Raw genomic sequence first — 21,188 nt, 5'->3', positions numbered from 1 at the left:
ACTCCCATGAATAGGGCCCCTGGGCCAAGCACAGCTTCCCGTGGAAGTGGAGACTTCTTATAGTTGAGTTGAATTTGGTCCAGCATCATTCTCATAGAAAAGCTCTGAACAATTTCTACTTTCTAGTGGATATGTGAAAGAGAATATTTTCTTTCTGGCTGGGACTCCTACACGCAGCTGCAAAAGACAGCTTGCTTTTATCCTACTCAGCTGGTATCCCACATAATGTGCCCTGACTTCTATGTCTCCTTCAGTTTTAGTTAGGAGGCAGATATTTCCGGCAACATTTTAGCAATGAAAGATACAATTCCACCTACAGCCCTAATTTCAGTGCACCTGAAAATGGTTGGCTAAATAATTAAGACTTTGATGTGCATTCCAGAAAGACAGCTAATTAAAGCCTGTTTACACCACACTCTGCAATACAGCACAGAGACCCAAGGTAGCTCAGGTATGCAGAAAAATACAGCTGGACTAACCCACTCTGCACTGGCATCTCTGCAGAATCAAAGTAATCAGAGAATAAAGTGCCTACAATTGTTACCAGGTAATACTGACTGTAGGTTTGCATGTAACATGAGTAGATAAAAAAAAACCCCCACAAGCGTTATTTCCAAGTCAGTTATTTTAGGCTCTTAAAATATCAGTGTTAGTGATTGTATAATCCTGCTATAACCAAGTTACCGAGTACTCATAAAGAGCTTTGAGATTCAGGGAGAGACTATTTCTTATTAAAAAGGACATTAATATCTTGTGAAGAAGAGATTTAAAAATACCAAATGTTGCATGAATGAAACAGTCCACTTTTAGGACAAGCACTGATGCTGAAATAGCTATAAAATGGCTAAAATATTAATGAAGAGTTTGTGTGCAGCATGTGAAACACAATCTGTAATTCTGCTTCTGAAAATGTATATATGCTCATATATTGACTTTTTAAACAATACTCAAAAGGGAATTTTCAAGAAAAGAGACTCCTTCAGCTGAGAGCACAAATACAGAAGAATAAACACGTACTGTATGTTAGGACTTCTTAGTCTTTTTTGACATGCTCCAAGGAATACAACACTGAAAAAATAATGCTAGTTAAGCATTTTAAATCATAATGGCTTGTGAAGGGGAATTTTATTTTCTAGAGAGACAGCCTTCCCTTAATAGTTGAAATTAAAATAAGAGGACTGCCTTACATCAATGGAATCAAACCAGGGTAGATTACCTAGGACTGCAGATGCAAAACTGGTTACCAATTAAAACAAGTCAGACTCCCACAGAGCCATTATTAATGGCTTTCCATTAAATTGGGAGAGGACCTTTTAGAAGATTATAAAATGCCTACCTCGACTATTTTATTCAATGTTTTTACGGATTATACCATCAGCATACTCCTTTCAGGTAGCTGTAAAGGGCAATAAGGTCTCCCCCTCAGGACTCCTTTTTCCCAAGCTAAACATTCCCAGCTCTCTCAGCCACTGCAGATTTTAACCCTAATGTGGAAAAATCTCCAGTGCCTGTGAAAACTTCACTTCCCCAGACTCCTGGAATAAAGGGAACCTTACTGAAATGAGTAGGTTTCATTTAAATTAAAAAGCTGATGGCACTGAGAAGGTTCAAAGAATACTTTCTGATAAAATGGTTGGGGAATATACTTAAATAATACTTAAAGAAATATAATATTAAAAAAATACTTAAAGTAAGCAATTTGCAATTACACAATCTTTAGAAACTCATATCCTCAAGGAAAAGGTAGCACAAAAATCTGAAACCTCAGGTAGCAGGGACAGTAATAAGCACAGAATCCTATTTAAACTGAGAGCAGGGAAATGGAAAACCCAAGCACACATGCAAAATGACAAAGGCTAAACATAGTACACAGTAACATTGAAATATCTTGTTTTAAAATAATAAACTAACATAATTGGTAGGACAGTACTGACATAATTAGATTGAATGCATGCTTTACCAGGTAGAAAGAATACAGAAATAAGATGGTCACACTAGTGAGGAAAAACATGCTCTATGCCATAGAAAGCTTAAAGACAAATCAGATTAACAAGTTAATAGTGTTAATGAGCATTACATGATCCTGTGGACTGAAATTCCAGGTCTGAGTAGTGGTGAGTACAGTTGCCAGAACTCCCTGACTGACCATTAAGACAGAAAATGCAGTAACCATGAAATGGTAACAGAGATTAAACAACAGGTGCTAGGGAAAGAAGCCGAGTAATAATGACATATTTTAGTCATCTCCTTGTAGTAGACTGTGCAAGTCTCACACCAAGATGTGATGAGTTTTACACAATGTACTTGTGCCATGAAGCAGTCATGCCAGAGATTCACATGAAAAAAAGCCAGTTTAGCAGTGCAGGAAACTTAATTTTAACATATTCTTTCCAAGGATACACCTTTTAACAATGACCATAATGGGGTACAAAACTAACATTGTTGACAAAGCAAAGGAAGATATAAAAACATTTACGACAATGATTACAATCTCAAAACAGAAGGGTTATATTAAGAAAATACTTTTAAAGGGAACAGAAAGCAAGCACCAAAGGGTAAAGCCTCTTTCAAATGCAGGGGCACTTCAAAGACACCATGTAGGAGAAAAAAAAACTAATGCCTTCCAGCTAATAAAAGACGACTTTAAAGCAACCAGAAGGAAGTGAGCACAGCTGAATAGTAAGTAGAGAAACTAATAGAAATAAGAAACTATTCTTCAAAGAGTTGAAGTTGCATCCAGATGTGGAAAATAAAAAGACCAAACTTCAGCAGACAAAGTAAACATTACACTAAGGCAGCCCACCCCCAAAAGCAAGGGGAATCTTACAAGATATAAAAACTAACACTAGTCCTTTGTCAAAACTGCCAGGGACAGAAAGTGTACCTGACAATGTGTAGGCCAACAGATGATGAAGGACTGAAAAGAGCATCTGTGAGGGTTGTATTAAACACATGCTGATTATGGTGGAGCTTGGGTAGACTCTTGTGCCAGAACCTTTCTTTATGGGTAACATGACACTGTATCTACCTCAAAGTGAAATGTCCGGAGATTAAAGAGTCAAGTAAGTGGTAACAAAACACCAGAACCAGAGGCAGTCACCCAAGAGATCTAAAGTCAAACCACAGTGCAGAAACTCTCACCTAATATCACCTCAATATGACAGAAAAGGAAGGTATCAAATACAATGCCATCTTTCAAAAGACGTTTCAAAGGAGATATGAAGAATTACAGATCAACTTGCCAGACATTTGTATGGTTAGAAGATTCAAGGAGTAGAAACTACAATAAAGAAAATGAGTATGCACTTGGATGAGCATTATATATTGCCGGAGAGCAGACACCACAGTTTTCTCTACAGGTAAATTACAACGACAAAACCTCCAGAATACTTCTGAGGTGACAATCCTGCAAATGAATAAAGCTTAGTTCATCTTGGATACCTTTACAAAACCAAGTTAGACTGATTACAGAGTGCCTTAAAGACACTTTAAAAAATCCACAGGTCCTTACATGGTCAATTGATGAAAAATTATTAAAACACTGTCAAGAATAAATGGTTAGTTTGCACAGCACAGGAAAGTTGCTGGTGGATTCATGCTCAGGCCTATGATGTTCAACATACTGATAAATGATCTGGAAAAATGCAGCAAGTAGCTTTGAGCCAGTTACTCACAGAACAAATTCACAGTGCGATTAACATGTAACCACTGCGCACAGCTTTGCTCTCCATCTTAGGAGCAATACAGTGGAACTAGAAGAGATACAGAAGAGAGACAAGGACAGCCATAGGCACGAAAAGGCTGCAAAACTGAGGAACAAGATTGATCAGATCTATTCAGGTGGAAAAAAAAAAAAAACAGACTGAGAAGAAGCTATGGCCAAGATCTATAAAATAAGGAATGACACATATGGTGAATAAGAAATGACTGCTCATTTTGTTTTCCAGCGTAAGAAACTAGGGGATATGAAGTCAAACCAGAAAGCTGTTAAGTTCCACAAGTTTGAAACAGAGATACTTCCTCACATAAGGAGCTGCTAAGCTGCAGAGCTGCCTGAAAGAGGTTACTGTGTACAAAGAAAAATTATATGGGTTCAAGAAGCAGCTGGACAAGTTTGTCAAAAAGAAAAAACAGAAAACCCCCAACAAACTGACTGAAAATTAATAAACATTTAAGCATTGCCCTTGGTTGACAGACTGAGTATTGAAAAGAAGTATTCAGATGTATCACTACTTTGCTTCCTCCTTCTACTCCTCACTAGGTACCCATTGCTGCCCACTTCTCTAATTGAATAAAGGGCTAGAAGGACCCTCCGTCAATGACAGCATGGATGTACTCCGCTATCCAAGCATCACAAGGAAAATGTACTTTTAAGAGTAAATATTTACTGAACAAGAAGTAGGTAAGAAAGACTAGTTGCCAAAAAATACTTGGGTTTTGTTTGTGATTAATATATAGGTTTCTCAATGAATATGTATTAACTTTCAGGATTATATATAATATAAAGGTGCCTTTTTTTGGTGAAAGACAATGAGACAGTTGAGCTGTTTTGGATACATGATCTCATTTACTACCCTCGTCCTTCATTTACAGTCACTGCTTATCTACTTGCCAGCTATTGCAGATTTGTTCAAGACCTCCTGCCTTAGTGCAATGGTGCTAAACAGTAACAGAGACCAGAAGTCTCAAGATCTACAGCTTTTAAAAGAGAGGTTTACTCCTGTTCTTCTAATACGCTATGACTCAGTCTTGAAAAAGATATATGGCTTGGATTTATGCCTATCAATTTTACTTGCATTTTTACACTTGGGGTTTTCTGAGAAGATATTTATTACATCCTTCCAAATGGAAAAAGAGCATATTGAAATTATCTACTAATAAGTTATGTATTAAAAAGATAACTTTCTGACAACTTAAAGGAGTGCTGTTTTTAACAGATCTTCTACTGAGCCAGAGTATCATGCTCACTTACTACATCTTCTAGCTTGAACTTCAGCTTCTCAATGCTGGTTCTTGCTGTTTAAATTGCCTATATCTCAGCCGTTTCATAGTTCCATTGTCACTGTATCCAGATCATTATCTACTGAACATTTCTAGAAAGCTGAATGATAGCTGCACAGTTGCCAATGTTACATGGCTTAAAAATACATTTTTATACTCGTTTGTAATACAGCTTTCAAGGCAGTTGCTATACAGTGATGACATAACCAACAGAAGTAGTTTTGAGTAGACTTACTAGCTTTATCTTTCTCGAAACTAAACTTTTCAAATAAGAAACCCCAAACCAAACACTATATGCCTACAGACACTTTCCCAGTATCTGTTTTACACACACAAAAATGTGTGTGTAATGTTTACACACAAAAAAATGCCCAACCCACAAAAGGTTACATTTATTTTCACAGAACAAAATCTAATCTGTCTATTCAGATCTTGAAGAGAGGCTCCTATTTGCATTGTCTGTCAAATTCTAATATCAAAATTACAGTAAAGTAAGTTAAAATTATACTATGAAACTAGATACCCATTTCTTAATATTGTCATTTTGCTTATATTCCACATCCTAACAACTCAGTGAAAAGTACCTAATAGCTAAAACTATGTAAGAGAAAAACTGTCATTATTATATTTCAATTTTTAACATTTACAAGAAAGCTTCTAATAAAACTCAAATACAAAGAAAAATTGAGTATGTGATAATCTCTGATTAGGCTTTTTTTTTCCACTGTAATACCTAGCTACCACAAATGTTAGCAATAAAGTCCCAATCTCATGCATCACAGAATGCAGTAAGTGAATTCAGGCATGCATAAAGCCCTAATGAAATTATGGATACTTGTTCAGGAAAGTGATTTTTGAGGCAAAACAGTTTGCGAGAAGTAGTATTTTGAATGTAAACATGAATAAAGAAAGATGCAAATCTGTTGTGCAAAAAGTTGAGTATTGTGACATTTTAAGTTAACACAGGAAGTATCAGATCTTGCCTAATAAACTGAATTTCAAGTATATAAAGGATACTTCATCTGAACAAGCACTTGCAATCAAACTTAAAACATAAATGAAAGCTTACAATGAAACACAGAAGAAAAAAATAGCCACTGTTATATGTAAACCCATGGCAGCTCTGTTCTTTCAAAACTGTCCAAAAGAATGTTTAGAATCCATAGTCTTTCCATATTTTTCCTATCTAAAAAAAAAAAACCATTTTTCTTACAATTCATAAAAAGTCTGTTTGAACTTCAAGCTTCCCCAAGACTCAAATGTTTTATTTTTCAAATGCCACTATTTACAAGGGAAAAATGTTATTCAAGATAAGAAAGCAGTTACTACACTGACCACTAACACAGAGTTCTTTGGCTCTGTCTTTGCCGAGACTATTTTAGTGATGTATTCCCATTGTCTGCGAATCTGGTTCATTCAGTTTGTATCAAGAGGCAGCCACGGAAGAACCTGACAACTCAGTAAGGCTTCCTTTGGGTTTTGAGAGAGCCAGAATCACATGAAAGAATCTGTTTGCATAACAGATCTACAGTTAGTCATGTGAAAAGTGCGAAATCTTGATTTGTGTTTTCTACACTTGATGCAACTAATTAAGAGTGGCTTGCTAGTAGATCATACACTAGATTACAGTTCAAAAGGGAATTACAAAATGAATTTTCCCAAACAAATACTATGAACTCTATTAATATGGATTCTCATTCAAAAGCCTTTTCCCATTTTATTAATTCTGAAAAAAAGCAATTTCTAGAAGTTACAGTCCTATTAATTGTTCTATGAAGACCAACATAATTTGTCCAGCCTGGGTGTAATAAAGATGGAGGTGAATTCCACTGTTAAGGACTTACCATATGTTGCAAATGTTCTTCTTTGTTGCTCAAACATGAAATCATTGATGTGAGCTGGTTCTGCATATCCAGAAAGCATGTTTCTAGGTGCAGCCATTTGTTGAGTCCTAAATGGGTTTTCTGGTCCAAACTTCATCAAAAATGTTAAAACAAGGTGTAGCAGAATTAGTAATTTGTTATTTTTGTGTATTTACTTTTTCAGAAAAAAAAATCCACAGAAAAAAGAGACCAGTCTTTCAAAAATGGTAATACAAAATCACTTCAACTTCAAATTTCTTTGTGACTACTGAATAAGCTTCTTAATCTGTTATTTTACACAGTAAACACACAGTTGTTCTGAACAGTTGATTTCAGGACTGAACTTTCTAGTCTTTATTACTGGCACAGAGCTCAGATTGATATTGACTACTTGACTTGTTGATACTTGGCAGAACCAACACATGCTGTCATTCAGTATGTGACCAGTACAAGCATTCAGAAGACAAAACCCAAGGCTGTCCCACATTACTAAAACATTTTCGTTTCCCTAACTAAAACATTTACACACAGCAGCACTGGAGTAAGTTTAAATCAGTACTTTTGCTTGCACATGTCATGGCTTTGATACGTCACAAAGTGCAAGCTCACTATGAAAAGACCAATTTATGTGGTTCCTCAAAAGGTTTTCTAAATATAAAGCATAACTAATGTAGAAATTTGAGATTGATGCACTATTTGTCTACCTAGAATGCTAACCCCTGGTTGAACAGAAGCCAAACTGTACAAAGAAGTTAAATACAGAAAAAAGTTAAATGTTTGAACAGCTATTTTTATCTTCAGATAGCCTGTAGTTACAATAAAATGAAAAATGGTTCACATGGCACTAGGCAGTCTAAGTTCACTCTTAAATGGTTTTTCACTACACAAGTTTAGCATAGCTCAAGTTACTAAAATTCTTAATACTGATGTGAATAATTAAACTGAAAGTACTTTGATTTTAATGTTAAATCCTCCTCTTAAAAGTCTTGTATCTGCAAGTCTTACAAATGTTAATTCTGCTTTAATGAGCACAATGAGTAAATAGCAAAAATGTGAAAATAGTAAAGGACCACTTCAATGCAGTTCATGTTTAACTCAACATCTTTATAATGCTATTTTCCCAGCTTAGTTTTTAATTTCGTAGCTATAATTCTGATAAACACTTTAAGACTCTTCTTAGAAGAGCTTTATGCAGAATATGGAAATTCAGGCACTAAAAATACCAACCCACTTGTGTAGAATCTATTTTTTAGTTTGCCCAAACTATATTCCAAAATGCAGCAAGCATCCAAAGAAGTTGTCTTACAGGAAATGCACAGAAAATTTATAGAACCTCTGCCCTTTAAGCCAAAGGCATTTCTGCTCTAAAAACCAACATTGTTTCTTACCTCAGGTGCAAACATAGTTTCATAAGTGGGATTGTACTGAACTTCCTTGATAGCAGGATCAAGGTGGACTCCTGTTTCCACATCTTCCTGAAATAAAACAGGCATTTTAATAACCCATTTTTCACACATAGATATTTAAATATATGACATAACCTTCTTTCAGTCCAAATCAGGGCTGTAGTTCAAGTTGACACTTTCAGCATTATGAAAGAGAAGAGCACCTCGGCCAAAGTTTCTATTTTTAAAAAATATTGATTGCAAAACCAATGTCAGTCAGTCACCGAGAAACTCATCTAAGACACGTGCAGATTTTTGCACATGAATAATTATTTCTTTTTTTTTCTTAAAGATTTCATGCACACATTTTAAAAACAGCAGCAAGATTGAAGGAAAGCTTTTTTAGAATGTTTGAAAACCAGACTTGTAAAGACAAACTGATTAAAATGGTCAGGAATTTAATATAAAGGTATGAAAGCCAGAACTCTACAAAAGGCAGAAGGCAGAAATCACAAGTAACTGCTCTGAAAGTCAGTTGCAGAAAAAAAAAAAATTACCTATCAGCACAAACATTAAGTACAACAACGTTTTTCACAGAATCCAACAAACCCTTATTTCCAAAAGGTACATTTTTATACTGAAAGGTATAAATATAATTCAGCTTTAGTACTTAAACACATTTGCAAGCCTGCTGTGACAAAAATTTAACTTGATAGATGAAGGGACAAGAAAGAGGGATTAACCAAAATAATAACTTCAAGGAACTCATAGGGAAAAATTCAGAAGGGTACATGCAGATGAATCAGAAGACAGAGAAGAAAGAAAACAGCTGGTAAGGTAGCAGTGCCCAAAAAGACCTGGCTTCAGAGCTTTATGAAGGCTCTTCCACATCAACAGAACCTCTCCCCTCATCAAGACCTCAGTTAATGAAGGAGAACGTTACTTTGAAGAATTATTACTGTCATTGCTTTCTGTATCTTATTCTAGAAAAACAGCAGTTGAAGAGGACACACAATGTGCTAGTATATTGACAAAACCCCTAATAATCATACTGAAAAAGCTATCTTAGCATCATTGCTTAGTCAGTGCTTACCTACAACAGGATCCAAAAGCATTTGCGACTCACAGAAAGCGGCACAATAGAGAATCAAACTTTAGCAGTTGCTTTATTAATAGAAAATTACCTCAAACAAACTCAATCTTGCTTTGTATTACAGTATCTTGAAAGCAAAATGGCACACTCAACTTGTTTAATATGTTAGCTAGTTCTTGGCCTGACCTCGTTTTGCTTATCACACGACCTTTCCAATTCACTGGGCTTGGATGACAACAGCCATCCGTACGTTCACAGCCCTGACTTTCACACACCATGAACTTGTCTGGAAACAGCCCAGCAGGCCTAATCCAGTCATTCAGCAAAAAACCCACACATCCCCAGTTAGAAGAGGAGCATATCAAAACCACTTCCTAACCTGTGCTACCTGCAAACTTACACTTCCTTTCACAGCTCCATGATGTGAGGACATTTTCCACAGACAACTTTTTCAAGTCACATCATACAGCTTACTCTTCCAGTTACACCGCACATCTCATCCACCAAAACTCAAAATTTGAGAAAATAACAACTAATGTTATTGATAAGGCAAAATTTATCTGATCAATGGTTAGTGACATTTAAACAGTGACCAGTTTACTTGAGATTAAGACAGTTTTTTTCTTGCTCCTTAATCTGAAAAAGCAAAAAAATCCACTTTTGCAAAAATGCCAAGAGTTTTTCACTTCTGCTATTTTTCCTCCTCTTTTCTTCCTGTTAAGTTCTATTATATGCTGCTTGGTAATTGAGAAAAGAAACAGATTGTGCCATGAAAGCCGATCCTCTGCTGGAGGATTATAGCAATTCTGGTTCTACTTCGCTGCTTGTGGAACAGTGCTGAGTCACTTGAAAGCCACACAGTATGTTCACTCCTAGACCACCACAGGCACATTCTTTCTGTGTGAAAACCACCGAGCCTTGAAATTGAAGCACATGTTATATTTAACAGAGCTACGCTCCTCAGGACCTGCGTATTCACTCAGAACCAGTCTTATCCACGTTTTCATATATTAGGGTATCAAATAACAATCTCATGCTGCTGAAGCACATAATGGTTATCTTTTCATTACGTCGCTTTGCTTTAAACTATATAATAATTTGAACATGGTCCAACTACCCACTTTACTTTATCAGTATTTTTAAAAGATGAAATCTTGATAGGAATATAAAGTACTGACACAACATATTGCTGAATGTTAGTCTACAGCAAGAGTTGAAATTGCAAGAGACAAATTATCCTTGGGTCAACATCTGGTAAGTGTCATTTTGTACAGCGTTATGAGACTCTAGTAGGTAGCAGAAACATTAAAAATATTAACTTAGCCCATCATTCATTTCACCAACTTCCAAGCTATCTGCATTGGGGTGCTTTGGTTGTGGTTTTTCTTTTTTTTTTTTTTTTCTGGATGAGAGGAAAGAACTCATCAGCAACCTCTGCACAAGGTGAAAATCTCTGGGTACAACTCCATGCATTGAAGACCATTTCAGCAGAGCTCATCTTTTTAGGACCCAGAAAGCAAGAAAAGTTAATACAGGTCTCACAACTGTCCCTTTATGCTGGCAACAGCCGTAACTGCATGCATTCTAGATGCATTAGCCATAGCTCCAGCTAGCAGGGAAGGGATCATAGGAGCAGCTGTCTGGCAGAGCTGTGACTGAGATAAGGTAATCTAAGAGATCTCCTCTCTGCTGTGCTGTAGCTTTTCCTTTGGTCACAGGAATGTCTTGATTTATCTAAAAGCCTAAGGTGAGCAATTCATCATGTAGTTTATGTGCCAAGTGTGACACAAGTGGCTCTGTGGGATGGGATATGATCAGTAGTTAAGCTGAAAGACGAGGGCATCTGCAATTTCAGTGAAGGTCTAAGTATTACCCTAAATTACTTCTACTCTCAAAGGCACAGGAATCATAAAAAGAGGGGTCAAAAAGCTCTCAAACAGATACAGTGTTCCTCCAGAGAAAGAGAAAAGTTCAGATGTATGACTGGCAGAGAAGCAGCTGGTGTTTGCTGCAACTCAGAAATTGTATTAATATGGGCTTTATGGCATGCTGTAATACCATCAAAGGCTGTACACCCATATAACCTGAACCGAAGAATTAAGATTTTAGGAAGTTATGTTTTACTGAATACATCTATCTTGAAAAACGTAATAGAAAGAAGCTGCAAACTTAGCTCTGTGTCACCTCTCTGCTTTTCTCAGCACTAGTAACAAGCACCCAACTGAAATACAGTGGCCACACTGGGCACCACACATCAGGTAAGACACATGCTACTGAAAAGGGTCCAAAAGAAAAACAATAATGATCAGAGGCCTAAGAAAATATGACCTGTATAGAAAAATTGAGCAACCTAATTCAGCATAGGAAGAGATTCAGATTATACAACTTCGCAGAAATAAGGACAACCAAAAACTGAAAATGCTCACTCCATAGATCCACTGAAGTTTGATAGGTTAAATGAGTGTCTGTCCAGAGAGATGCAAGAATCACTGCTGATACAAGGCAAAAAGAGGCAGATGATGTAATTTTTCACCAAACTACTTACTGTGTTGGTTGTGTTGCTTTGGTTTTTTTTTAATAGATGTGATGTCTACTTACTTGCAATATCAGGTTGCTTTACAGTTCAGAGATTATTTGCTGAGATAAAAAAATTCTTTTGATAGTTAAATGCTGTCCTTTTGCACCTTTTGTTTAACAAAACACGATCACACTATTATAGGGGAATGGCACTCAGGGCTGTCCTCTGGAGTATTAGCACTGCCTAAGGAATCTATCTTGAGACAGAAAGAAGCTTTTGATGCTAAGTGTAGACAAGGAGGTGCTTCATTATAACTCTCCAGAGACCACGAACATCAGGTTCCTTCCAAGGCATGCTCCTTCAGTCCTACCATAAAGTTTGGCCACTTTAAAGCATAAGAAAGAGGACAGGAAATAGAAGGGATTTTAGACTACAAATACAGTAAATCAGATAACTTTCCTCCTTAACGGGTTCCTTAAACATGCCACAGTCCTCTTTTGCTTCAAAAAAACTCCTACCCATATGCCATAAAACAATAGTGTTACTTTCTATGAAAATTACTTGATTTATAGAATAAAAAATAGTTCAATAATACAAAAATTATGTTAAAAAAGCTTGCTAGAAGATTCTTTATGTGCATGCAAGACAAAAACATTTCTTTAATTAAACAGAAGCAAAATGCCTGTAACAGGCAACAAAGCAAAGCCTTAAATAAAAAGACCAAGGTGCAGCATGTACTGCAACATTGGATGGCAATTCCATTCCTTAGAAAGAATATAATCTGTCTTATGTTTTCCAGCTTCATCTCATGCAGGCAGCGAGTTTTGATGTCTATATGCTGAGTGTTTTTCTTTTTTCTTCCTGGACATTTCAGATAATAAACCTACAACATTCCATTTCCCCAGGTAAATTCATTACTAGTTAGTCAAATAGCTAAAAAGGCCAGGCTGCTTTGCTTAACTTTTAATTAGTTTTAATTATCAATCACATTAAAATGTGGTAAATTAAGACCGCATCCCATGAGCCACTGAGACTTAAGCAGTTTGTCACTTATCAATTCTTTCCTAAACCACTTGAGCTGTCAAATGCACATTATCTCATTCTAGAGATTTACAAATCTATTACCAAGAGATAAATAGCATTTTCAGTGAAGCTCTAACATTAAGACATGGCTGTTATCAGCTTCTATTCCTTCTACCCATTCAGGCACTCCTAACAGTAAGTGACCGCCTCACTAACTTCAACAGAATAAAAATAAACCAGCAAGAAAAGCACATGCTAAATGGTTTTGTTGAACTAGGCTAGATTCCCAGGATCTTGCAGGATGACAAGTTCTAAATATCTACTCATCTACATTTTGTGTCAAAGAAAGCTGGAAAACCCACCACGTCAAAGAAGACAAACATTCCTAACAAGTAACACCTTCCAAGTCTACTAATGTTCAGTCACTGCTACAGAATTGTCACATGCTACCTTGTATCTTCTCTCCACAGCCGGCAGGATTAGGTTTTAAAAAACATTAAGAAGTGCAACTGAAGTCTATTTCTTCCCCTTCCATAAAACTTTTTCTGGAAACCTGCATAGTGCCAAAGGTAAACTAGATTCAAAAGGAACTGACACATACAACCCCTTCTCACATTAAAGGCAACACAGATCCTCCAGCTCCTGTATTGGGCTGGGCCAGCGTAGTTATTTCAACCCAGTTAAATGTCCTCTCTTCAAGACCACTGAAGGACACACTATAGAGAAGTAGCATAAAATCTGCTCCGATCTGAGTCTTACCCTGGACAGAGATCAAACAATAAATGTTCTCTCAAAAGCAAAGCTTATAGCTGCAACACTTCCTGTGGAGTGAGTTCTTCACAGGAAGTGTAATTTCCTGAATTTCCTTCTACATTTATAATTCAAAAGTGAAGGTAAAACTCTGTCAGCAATGTTAGGGTGGTATTTTCAAAGAAGTAAAAACTGTAGGAAAATTAACTATAACTGGGTTTGACAATGACCTGGTTGTGGGCAACTGGGCTCCCTTCCCTTGCTTGAACAGCCTCTATTTACAACAATGTCATGCTTACCTACTACTTGATGATGTATTTGGAGAAAGAAAATATCTTGATTAACCTATCCACTGTTCCTACAAAAGAAAACATCAGCCTTATGAAAACTTGGCACCTAGGAGAGAGTAAGAGCAGGGCAAGCATATTTGATGATACTTCTGCACTCTCTCAACAGCCAATAATTTTCAGGTCTTGATGAGACTTGAGGAAATCTGTGTATTTCTTGACACCTCATCCTTCAATGGATCTCTTCCAAGTACTTGTCCCGATTCTCCTTGTAACAATGCAAAATTCTTCAACACGCAGTATTTCTTGGCATGACAATAAGCCCTACTACACCTTGCATGAAGAGCTGCATCCTTTTATTTGCTTTGAACCTAACTCCTACTAGACAGCTTATAGTTGTTGTACTGGAAGAGACAGAGAGTACTTAACTCCCTCTCTGTGCCATTTAATGATTTTGTGCACCTCAGCCATCTCCTTTGGCCTTCTCAATACTTCCTCATACAGAAGGGGAACCCTTCTTCAGCCCTGCTGTCCCTCTCTGAATGTCCTGCAGTTACAACCTATCCTTTTCTCCATGAGGGACCAGAAGCACTAACTTTCATCCTCTGTTGTCTTCCCTCAGGCGATTTTAGTGGTGCTGAAAACAGTAACAGAAACACGCAACTTTCATCCAGTGGGCTTTCCAATTTAGAATGAGAGTAGAAGTATTACTGGACTGGAGTCACCAATAATTATAGCTGTTATCTATTATGAGTAATTTAACTTCAAGATCAGCAATAGGCCTATTTCAACAAGCAGACTGTAAGAAGAGGGTCTAAAAAAAGCCATCCCCTCAAACTTTTAAAATGGTTACAAACCATTAGTACAGCTTTCAATTTCAGAATAATTATTTTCACAGAAATGTGATTTTATATAACTATGATGTACTTTGAAACAAGGACTCAGCAGATCTCTATAGAAAGATGAAATACATATTGGAGTAACATCTTAGGGCTGTATTTGATATGCACACTTCAGTAGCCCAAATGCTGTCAGCTGAATGTGCTAACAATGATGCCTGCATTAGAGAGATTGAGGACCCATTACTCTTTAAAGTGTACATAAGTCTAAGGTCTACGCCAGTTAACAGGCCAATATTCTGAACCAGAAACAGGTACAACAGTTAGAATGCAGAATACCAACCATTTCAGATTTGCATTCTCAACTGCCAAAAATGCAAGCTGTCATTTATATTTATTGTATGACCAACCCTTCTAACCACCATCCTTTCCTACCCATTCCTGGTCCTTTGTACAATAAACATCTATGCACTTAAGAGTACTTGATCCTTATTCATGTCAAAACAACATTTGCACAAGTGAAGTGATATTAATGAACTGTAACTTTGCTTTCCTAACTACTCAGCTTCCTGTTTTCCAGACTTGTACTTAGAGAAGACTTGTGATTTACACTCAAAACACCATGTCTTTTACATTTGTTCAGTAAGGGCTTTCTAATTTTAAAGAATCAGGGTAAATGCCTGAGGGGTGTCTGGCAAGCTTCCACTGCTGACCAGTGGGACACTACCATTTTTAGCCATGGAAGGTGTTGAGAACATGCAGCATACGAGACCTGCAGTTATTTCTCGAACACTAAAAGTCCAAAAAGAAAGCCTGATCTAACTCTACAAAGAAATGACCTGTTGCTCCTCAGAGTAGGTTGTGGTGCTAAAAGAAGCTCCAGTATGCTGTGTTCTGAAAGCCTCAGCTTGAAGTTGTTGCTCTTTTCAGTTATATGTACCTCATCTGTGTTCTCAAGTGAAAGTTATAGACAACATTATAATCAAACATCTTGATACTGAGAAGCCTCACACTCTTTTCATCTTAGTTAGCATCGTGTCTGAGGCAGAGGCAGTCCTAGATGTGGATAGCCCTCCCAGGGGACAGCCCGGCAAACAGCTTTGAACTGAACGTGTTGTTGACACCTAACTCTTTTCTCCAGCCGCTTGTTTCTGCACTGGCACTGAAGATTTATCTGCACCAGCACAGCATTTGTGCAAACCAGATCAAGGAATGGATCCAAGGACAAATAACTTCACCAGAGTTCTATTTTTTCAAAATTCAGATCAGCTCCCTGATGTCAGTCCCTAAGCAACTACATAAACCTTTGTGCTGGTGTGGCAAAAGGAAAACTTGTTGTTACAGGCCTCAGACTGGTGGAAAGCACATCCAGTGCTACTTGTCACTTATCATTAACACTCAGGAAATATTATATTTAATTAGTTAATTAGCATTTCTTTTGAAACCTGCACAAGACAGTCTGCTGGCTGCTGCAACTGAAGAAGCCAGATTTCCAAGCCTCTAAGAGATAAACAAATGCAGTCACTACATAAAACATCTACACAAAAATATGATAAATTGTGATAGAATATGAATCAACTAATGACAACAAAGTGAAAGAATCCATCCACGTCTTGGTCACCAGGCAAGAAACTTTTCTGAGCAAGTGGCAGCAGGACAGTAACAGTGACAGTTATCACAGCAAGATGCCTGCTTTTGATTAGAAATTTGTTGCCTGTACAAAAAATCCCAAAGCTAAACCAGCACCCTCCCCCCTCCCTTTCTGGTATCACAAAAGCGAGCCAATGTGATAATGAAGTTGGAAAATAAACGTTCCCCAAGCAATAAAGAAATTGAAACACTAATCAGTTTTCAAGCTGCCCTTAAGAACAGGATTCAGTCACCCTGTCAAGTATCGACTTCACCCCACCACCCGGGAAAACCACATAGGAAAACACTTTACACAGGGAACAGCAAACAAGTATCTAAGGAACTACAATCAAGGCACGCTCTAAGATAGAGCTAACACTCTTTAATAAACTTAACCCCCGCAGCTGGAATCCACGGGAGCTCCCCAACACACACCCTCCCCCTCCACAGCTCCGACCCCTACACCCCAAGGCAAAGTAGGGCAGGTGGTCCTGCTGCCACCACGCCCTTTCCGCCCCGCTTCTCCAGCCTGGGGCTGCTCCAGGGCTGTCCCAGCACTGTGCCGAGGCCGGCGGTGCGGACATAACGCGGGGCAGGCAGGCGGCCCGGGCCCTGGAGGGATGCCTACCTTCACGGCTACTTCCGGGGCCGCATCGACGGGCAGAGCCGGGGGCGCGGCGGGTGGCGCCCGGAGGTGCAGCACGGCATCGCGGCTGGCGAGCACTGCGGCGGAGCACTGGGAGCCGCCCTCGGTCTCGGGCTCCGAGTCAGGCTCCGAGTCGGAGCCGCCGTAGGAGGCGAGCGCGGCGATCGCCGCCGACATCTTGACGCGAGGGATGACGGGACGGGCAGGTCCTGGCAGCTCCGCCGGGGCTCGAGTGGTCCCTTCCCCCGCAGAACGAGCGGCGTAGGGCTGTGTCTTAAAATTGTTGCTCGTTAAAAGAGAAAACGCACTCTAAAGGGTTAATTATGGTCTGTTACTGGATATAAAGGCGTTTGAGGGGGGATCATCCCCCTTGGCTGTTGATGGTGCTTAACCTTTCAGGACTCTATAGCAGGACTACAAGCTCCAGCATGCAACGCGGCACCGTGCTTGGAAATTCCCCCCCCCCCCCCCCCCCCCCCCCGGCCCTCGCCTGTGCTTTGCGTGGCGGTAAGAGAAAATATTTAACAGCCCGGGGAGAGCTCCCAGCCGCCCACTTCTTCCCGCACACAAAGCGTCTTCGCCATCTTTTCGGCAGAGGCCAGCGGAGCGGGGAGCCCTGTCCCGCAGGGCACTCCGTTGTCACCCTCGAGCTCCCAACGCCCCGGCGCCGCGCCGTGCCACGGTAGCCCCGCCCCCTCACGCTGATTGGCCGTCGGCACAGCCGGCTTCGGCAACGTCACAGCGGCGGGGCCCCGCCCCGCCCGCGCCGGGGAGAGGGAGCCCGGCGGGCCGGACTGTACCACCTGCCCGCCCGCGGGGTGGGGGGCGGCGGCGCATGGACCAGCCCGAGCATCGGGCGGCGGTGGGGGGGCGGCCGGGTTCGGCCGCCGGGTAAACAGCGCTTCCCCTCGCTGCCTCCCGCCCGGCTCGGCGCGCCGGGAGAGGCCCCGCCCCCCGCGCGCGCACACACGCGCACACACGCAGAGACACGCGCGCGCTGCCCGGTGTCTATTGTGAAGCCGCCGGGGACGCTCCGCGCCCGCCGCCGCCACCCGAAACACGGAGCCACCAGCTGGGAATGGCCGGCGCCGCCTGAACTTCCAGCGCCCCGGCGGCCACGGAGGGAGGGGCTGAGGCTAAGGGCGAGCGGCGTGAAGGTGCGCGGCGAGGGCAGGCGAGTAAGTGCCCCCCACTCCCGTACCTTCCTTCCCTCGCGATCCCCGGGGCGGGCGGGAGGGACCAGCCCCCGCTCCCTATCGCCCGCGGGGCTGCGGGACGCGCCTGCCCCACAAAGGGACCGGCGCTCGCCAGGTGTTGGTCCCCTCCCCTTTGTCCGCGCCCGCGCGGGGGGCGGCGGCGGGAGGGAGGGAAGGATGGAGGGAAGCACGCCGCGGAGCCGTTTTCCCCCGTCTCCCCGCCGCCCCCGCGGGTGGAGGCGTGAGGGGGGCGTGTTGCGAGGCGGAGGAGGGGAGGGGGCCGCACTTGTGCCGGAGCGCGGCGCTTCCCTCTCCTTCTCCCTCTCCCGGCCGCCCCGTGTGCCCGCGGCCGGCGCGGCGGCGGGATCGGCCGGCGGGGAAGGTGCGGCGGAGCGGGGCCGGGGTCAGCGCGCGGGCGGGCGGGGGGCGGCGGGGTGACGTCACCGCCGCCAGGTGCGGGGAGAGGCGCCCCCTCCCCTGCCCGCCGCGGGGACCGGGGCTGGCGAGGGCAGAGGTGCGGACTGGCGGCGGGATTGACGGTCGGAGCGCAGGGGGATTCGGTCCGATTCCAGGGCAGTGCTGCCCGCTGGAACACTGCTACCATTGTTAGGAAGGCTTGGAGATCGCGGGGGATGGCCGGGAGCGAGGAGAAGCACGTAGGTTCCAACTTCTCCCAGCCCGCTCCCGAACGCCTTCCTGCGCGCCCGCCGCGCCCGCGGACAGGATAAATGGGAAGTACGGAGCGCTGGCCAAGGGCTGGCTGTAACGCCAGGTGTGTGCATTGCACGCGCTTGCACCTGGAGCGGTACAGTGCCATGACTTCCCTTCGAGCTGCATGTGCTTTCAGAATTAAAGTGAGCACACAGTGACATCTAATTGTGACACAGTGGCATTTAATCTGATTAAATGCTCTAGTTTGAATTTTCCACCCTTTTCAGCAGTCACGGTTTGAAACATTTGTTTTCTTAGCTTGAGAAGGTATCACTTGGATTCATTTGCTTTTAAAAAAAGGATAGAATAAACGTAGAAGGCATACATAAAGCGTTGATAGCGTGGAGTGGAGCAAGGTGCTGCGTTTGGACCTGTTCTGTTAGACACAGGTGTGCTATGTCTTTGTACGATAGAATGAGGATTTTAGGTGAAAGTCCCACACATTTCAACACCAAGACCTTTTGTTTGCATCGACAACAGCTGAAATATGCTACACTGAACTAGCATTTCATATGGTAATGAGCTGACTTTTTCATCTTAAATCTATGGATGATGAATCCGTAAGTAAGGAAAGCTATATGATGTTTCACATGAATCACTACTTATTAGTATCAAAAGTGGTTCTACCACTGCAGTCAATTGGTTTACTGGCAGTAATTGTTAACTGATTCCATATGACTGCATTCCTTTTTCTCTTGGCATCCAGATTGTAGGTGTTGTCTAAAGCTGAAAGGTGTCCTTCCTGAAAAGTGAAACATTTCAAGGTCTTTTTGTGCAACCAGTCTGTGATATTCTATCGGGAGAACTGTGTTGAAAATCGTTAAAGTAGTTCTGCCTTGTTATCCTTGAATTTTCAATGTTTGATTCATAAAGCTTTGGTAGTTGGCTTAAGTATGTTCAGCTTTGTTGTGTCCAAGCATCGGAGTTTGCTTGCCAGTGAAATGTAATCATCTGGCATTCTAGATGCTTTCATTGTAGAACCTACGAAAATCACTTACAGGTTTAAATTAGCTGCCTTTCTGGTACCAGCAGTAGTAGATAAGCAAACACATGAGAAGGAATTCAGGGGAATACTGTCTCAAGATTCTTGTTGCTTAAACAGTAGCGAAGATTAATTTTCAGCAAGCAAGCTGATGCCACTTCTGGGTATGAAAAACTTACTTGACTATGCTCTAAAAGTGTAGATGGCTAATATACACCATTATCTAAAATCTGGTTTTGTCAAAAAAGCTGAGAAGTTGCTTCTGGTCATTTGTGTTGACCTAATATACTAGCTCATCTTGATTATTAACTGCATATTTGTAATTTCGAGAAGGGGTTGATCGGTGTAAAACAAACTGAAAGAATGATACAGCTTTTCTAAAATGCTCTGCTCATTAATTACTGTGTGCTGTATGTTCTCTTTTAACTGAGTTCCACAAAATGTGTTATGTTACTTATTGGATACTGCTGGTTCTGACGGCAGACTGAAGTAGTGGGTGGAAGGTGGTTTGGGTTGCTTGGCTTTGCTTTCCATCCAGCTTTTTCACTGCTGCTTTTCCTTGCAGTCATTTTGCTTCTCTTGCTTTAATATTCCAAAGGAAGATAAAACTGTCTCCCTTTGTACAGTGCTTTTGCATATCAAGAGGACCTCTTAACACCTGTTTGTTATTATAGTGGTAAATACTATACCAAGTATTACCATGTCTTTTCCCCTGGTGAAAGGAAAGATGAAGAAATATTAAAGAGTGGTTCCTTGAGCAGTAGAAGCCTGGCTTTCACCTTTTTTTCTTCTTTTCTTTGTATGTGGGTTTGTTTGGGTTTTTTTTTAAGTCTTGAGAGTGGTTGTAAGCTCTAATGGAATTTTTTTTGGTACAGTCTCATTCTTTTGTGGATCGTCTAATGTCCGAGAAGCTGTTAAAGCATTCTGAATCCTTTCCCTTGGTCGGGACACTCACAGCATCTTGATTTCATGAACTTAGTGTTTTACAGGTATCTTTGGGAATTCTACACCTCTTGACAAATTTAGTTGGATTCAGTCAGCCAGTTTCCAAGTGGAGGAGCACCCATCAAACACTCCCCACCAACACCTCCTGTATGAGACTGATTTGCTTCACAATTTGGGGTATAATATATCAAATTTTAAGTCAACATTTCACAAATTTTCCTCCACATCAGTCTTCCCTATAGTTGATAACAAAATCTGTTTCCCTCTGCTTTTAATGTATTCTATCCTACTTTCTTTTCCCTTTACTTGCTCTTTCATAGT

The 21,188-nt window shown here is 40.9% G+C and overlaps 2 protein-coding genes across 4 annotated transcripts in view; one reads left to right on the top strand and one right to left on the bottom strand.

The window, feature by feature from the left end:
* CDC40 (cell division cycle 40) overlaps nt 1-17,452 on the bottom strand; it is a 37,726-nt gene extending 20,274 nt beyond the window's left edge. The window contains exons 1-3 of the mRNA XM_032101466.1: nt 17,016-17,452; nt 8,252-8,338; nt 6,846-6,975 (exon numbers count right to left, since the gene is read on the bottom strand). Coding sequence (XP_031957357.1) covers nt 6,846-6,975; nt 8,252-8,338; nt 17,016-17,210 — 412 coding nt within the window. The 5' untranslated portion in view covers nt 17,211-17,452. The remainder of the gene's footprint in view (nt 1-6,845; nt 6,976-8,251; nt 8,339-17,015) is intronic.
* Nucleotides 17,453-17,802: 350 nt separating this feature from the next.
* The window catches only part of WASF1 (WASP family member 1), an 89,777-nt gene continuing 86,391 nt past the window's right edge, over nt 17,803-21,188 (top strand). For 2 of the 3 annotated variants that reach the window (XM_032101469.1, XM_032101467.1), the window contains exon 1: nt 17,998-18,211. The gene's annotated coding sequence lies outside the window, so the exon portion shown is untranslated. Of the gene's footprint in view, nt 18,212-21,188 lie in introns of all 3 variants that reach the window. The other variant, XM_032101470.1, reaches the window with a different exon arrangement.

This window comes from Corvus moneduloides, chromosome 3 (genome assembly GCF_009650955.1).
Source record: "Corvus moneduloides isolate bCorMon1 chromosome 3, bCorMon1.pri, whole genome shotgun sequence".
NCBI lineage: Eukaryota > Metazoa > Chordata > Aves > Passeriformes > Corvidae > Corvus > Corvus moneduloides.
This window is presented reverse-complemented; position numbering and strand designations above follow the sequence as displayed.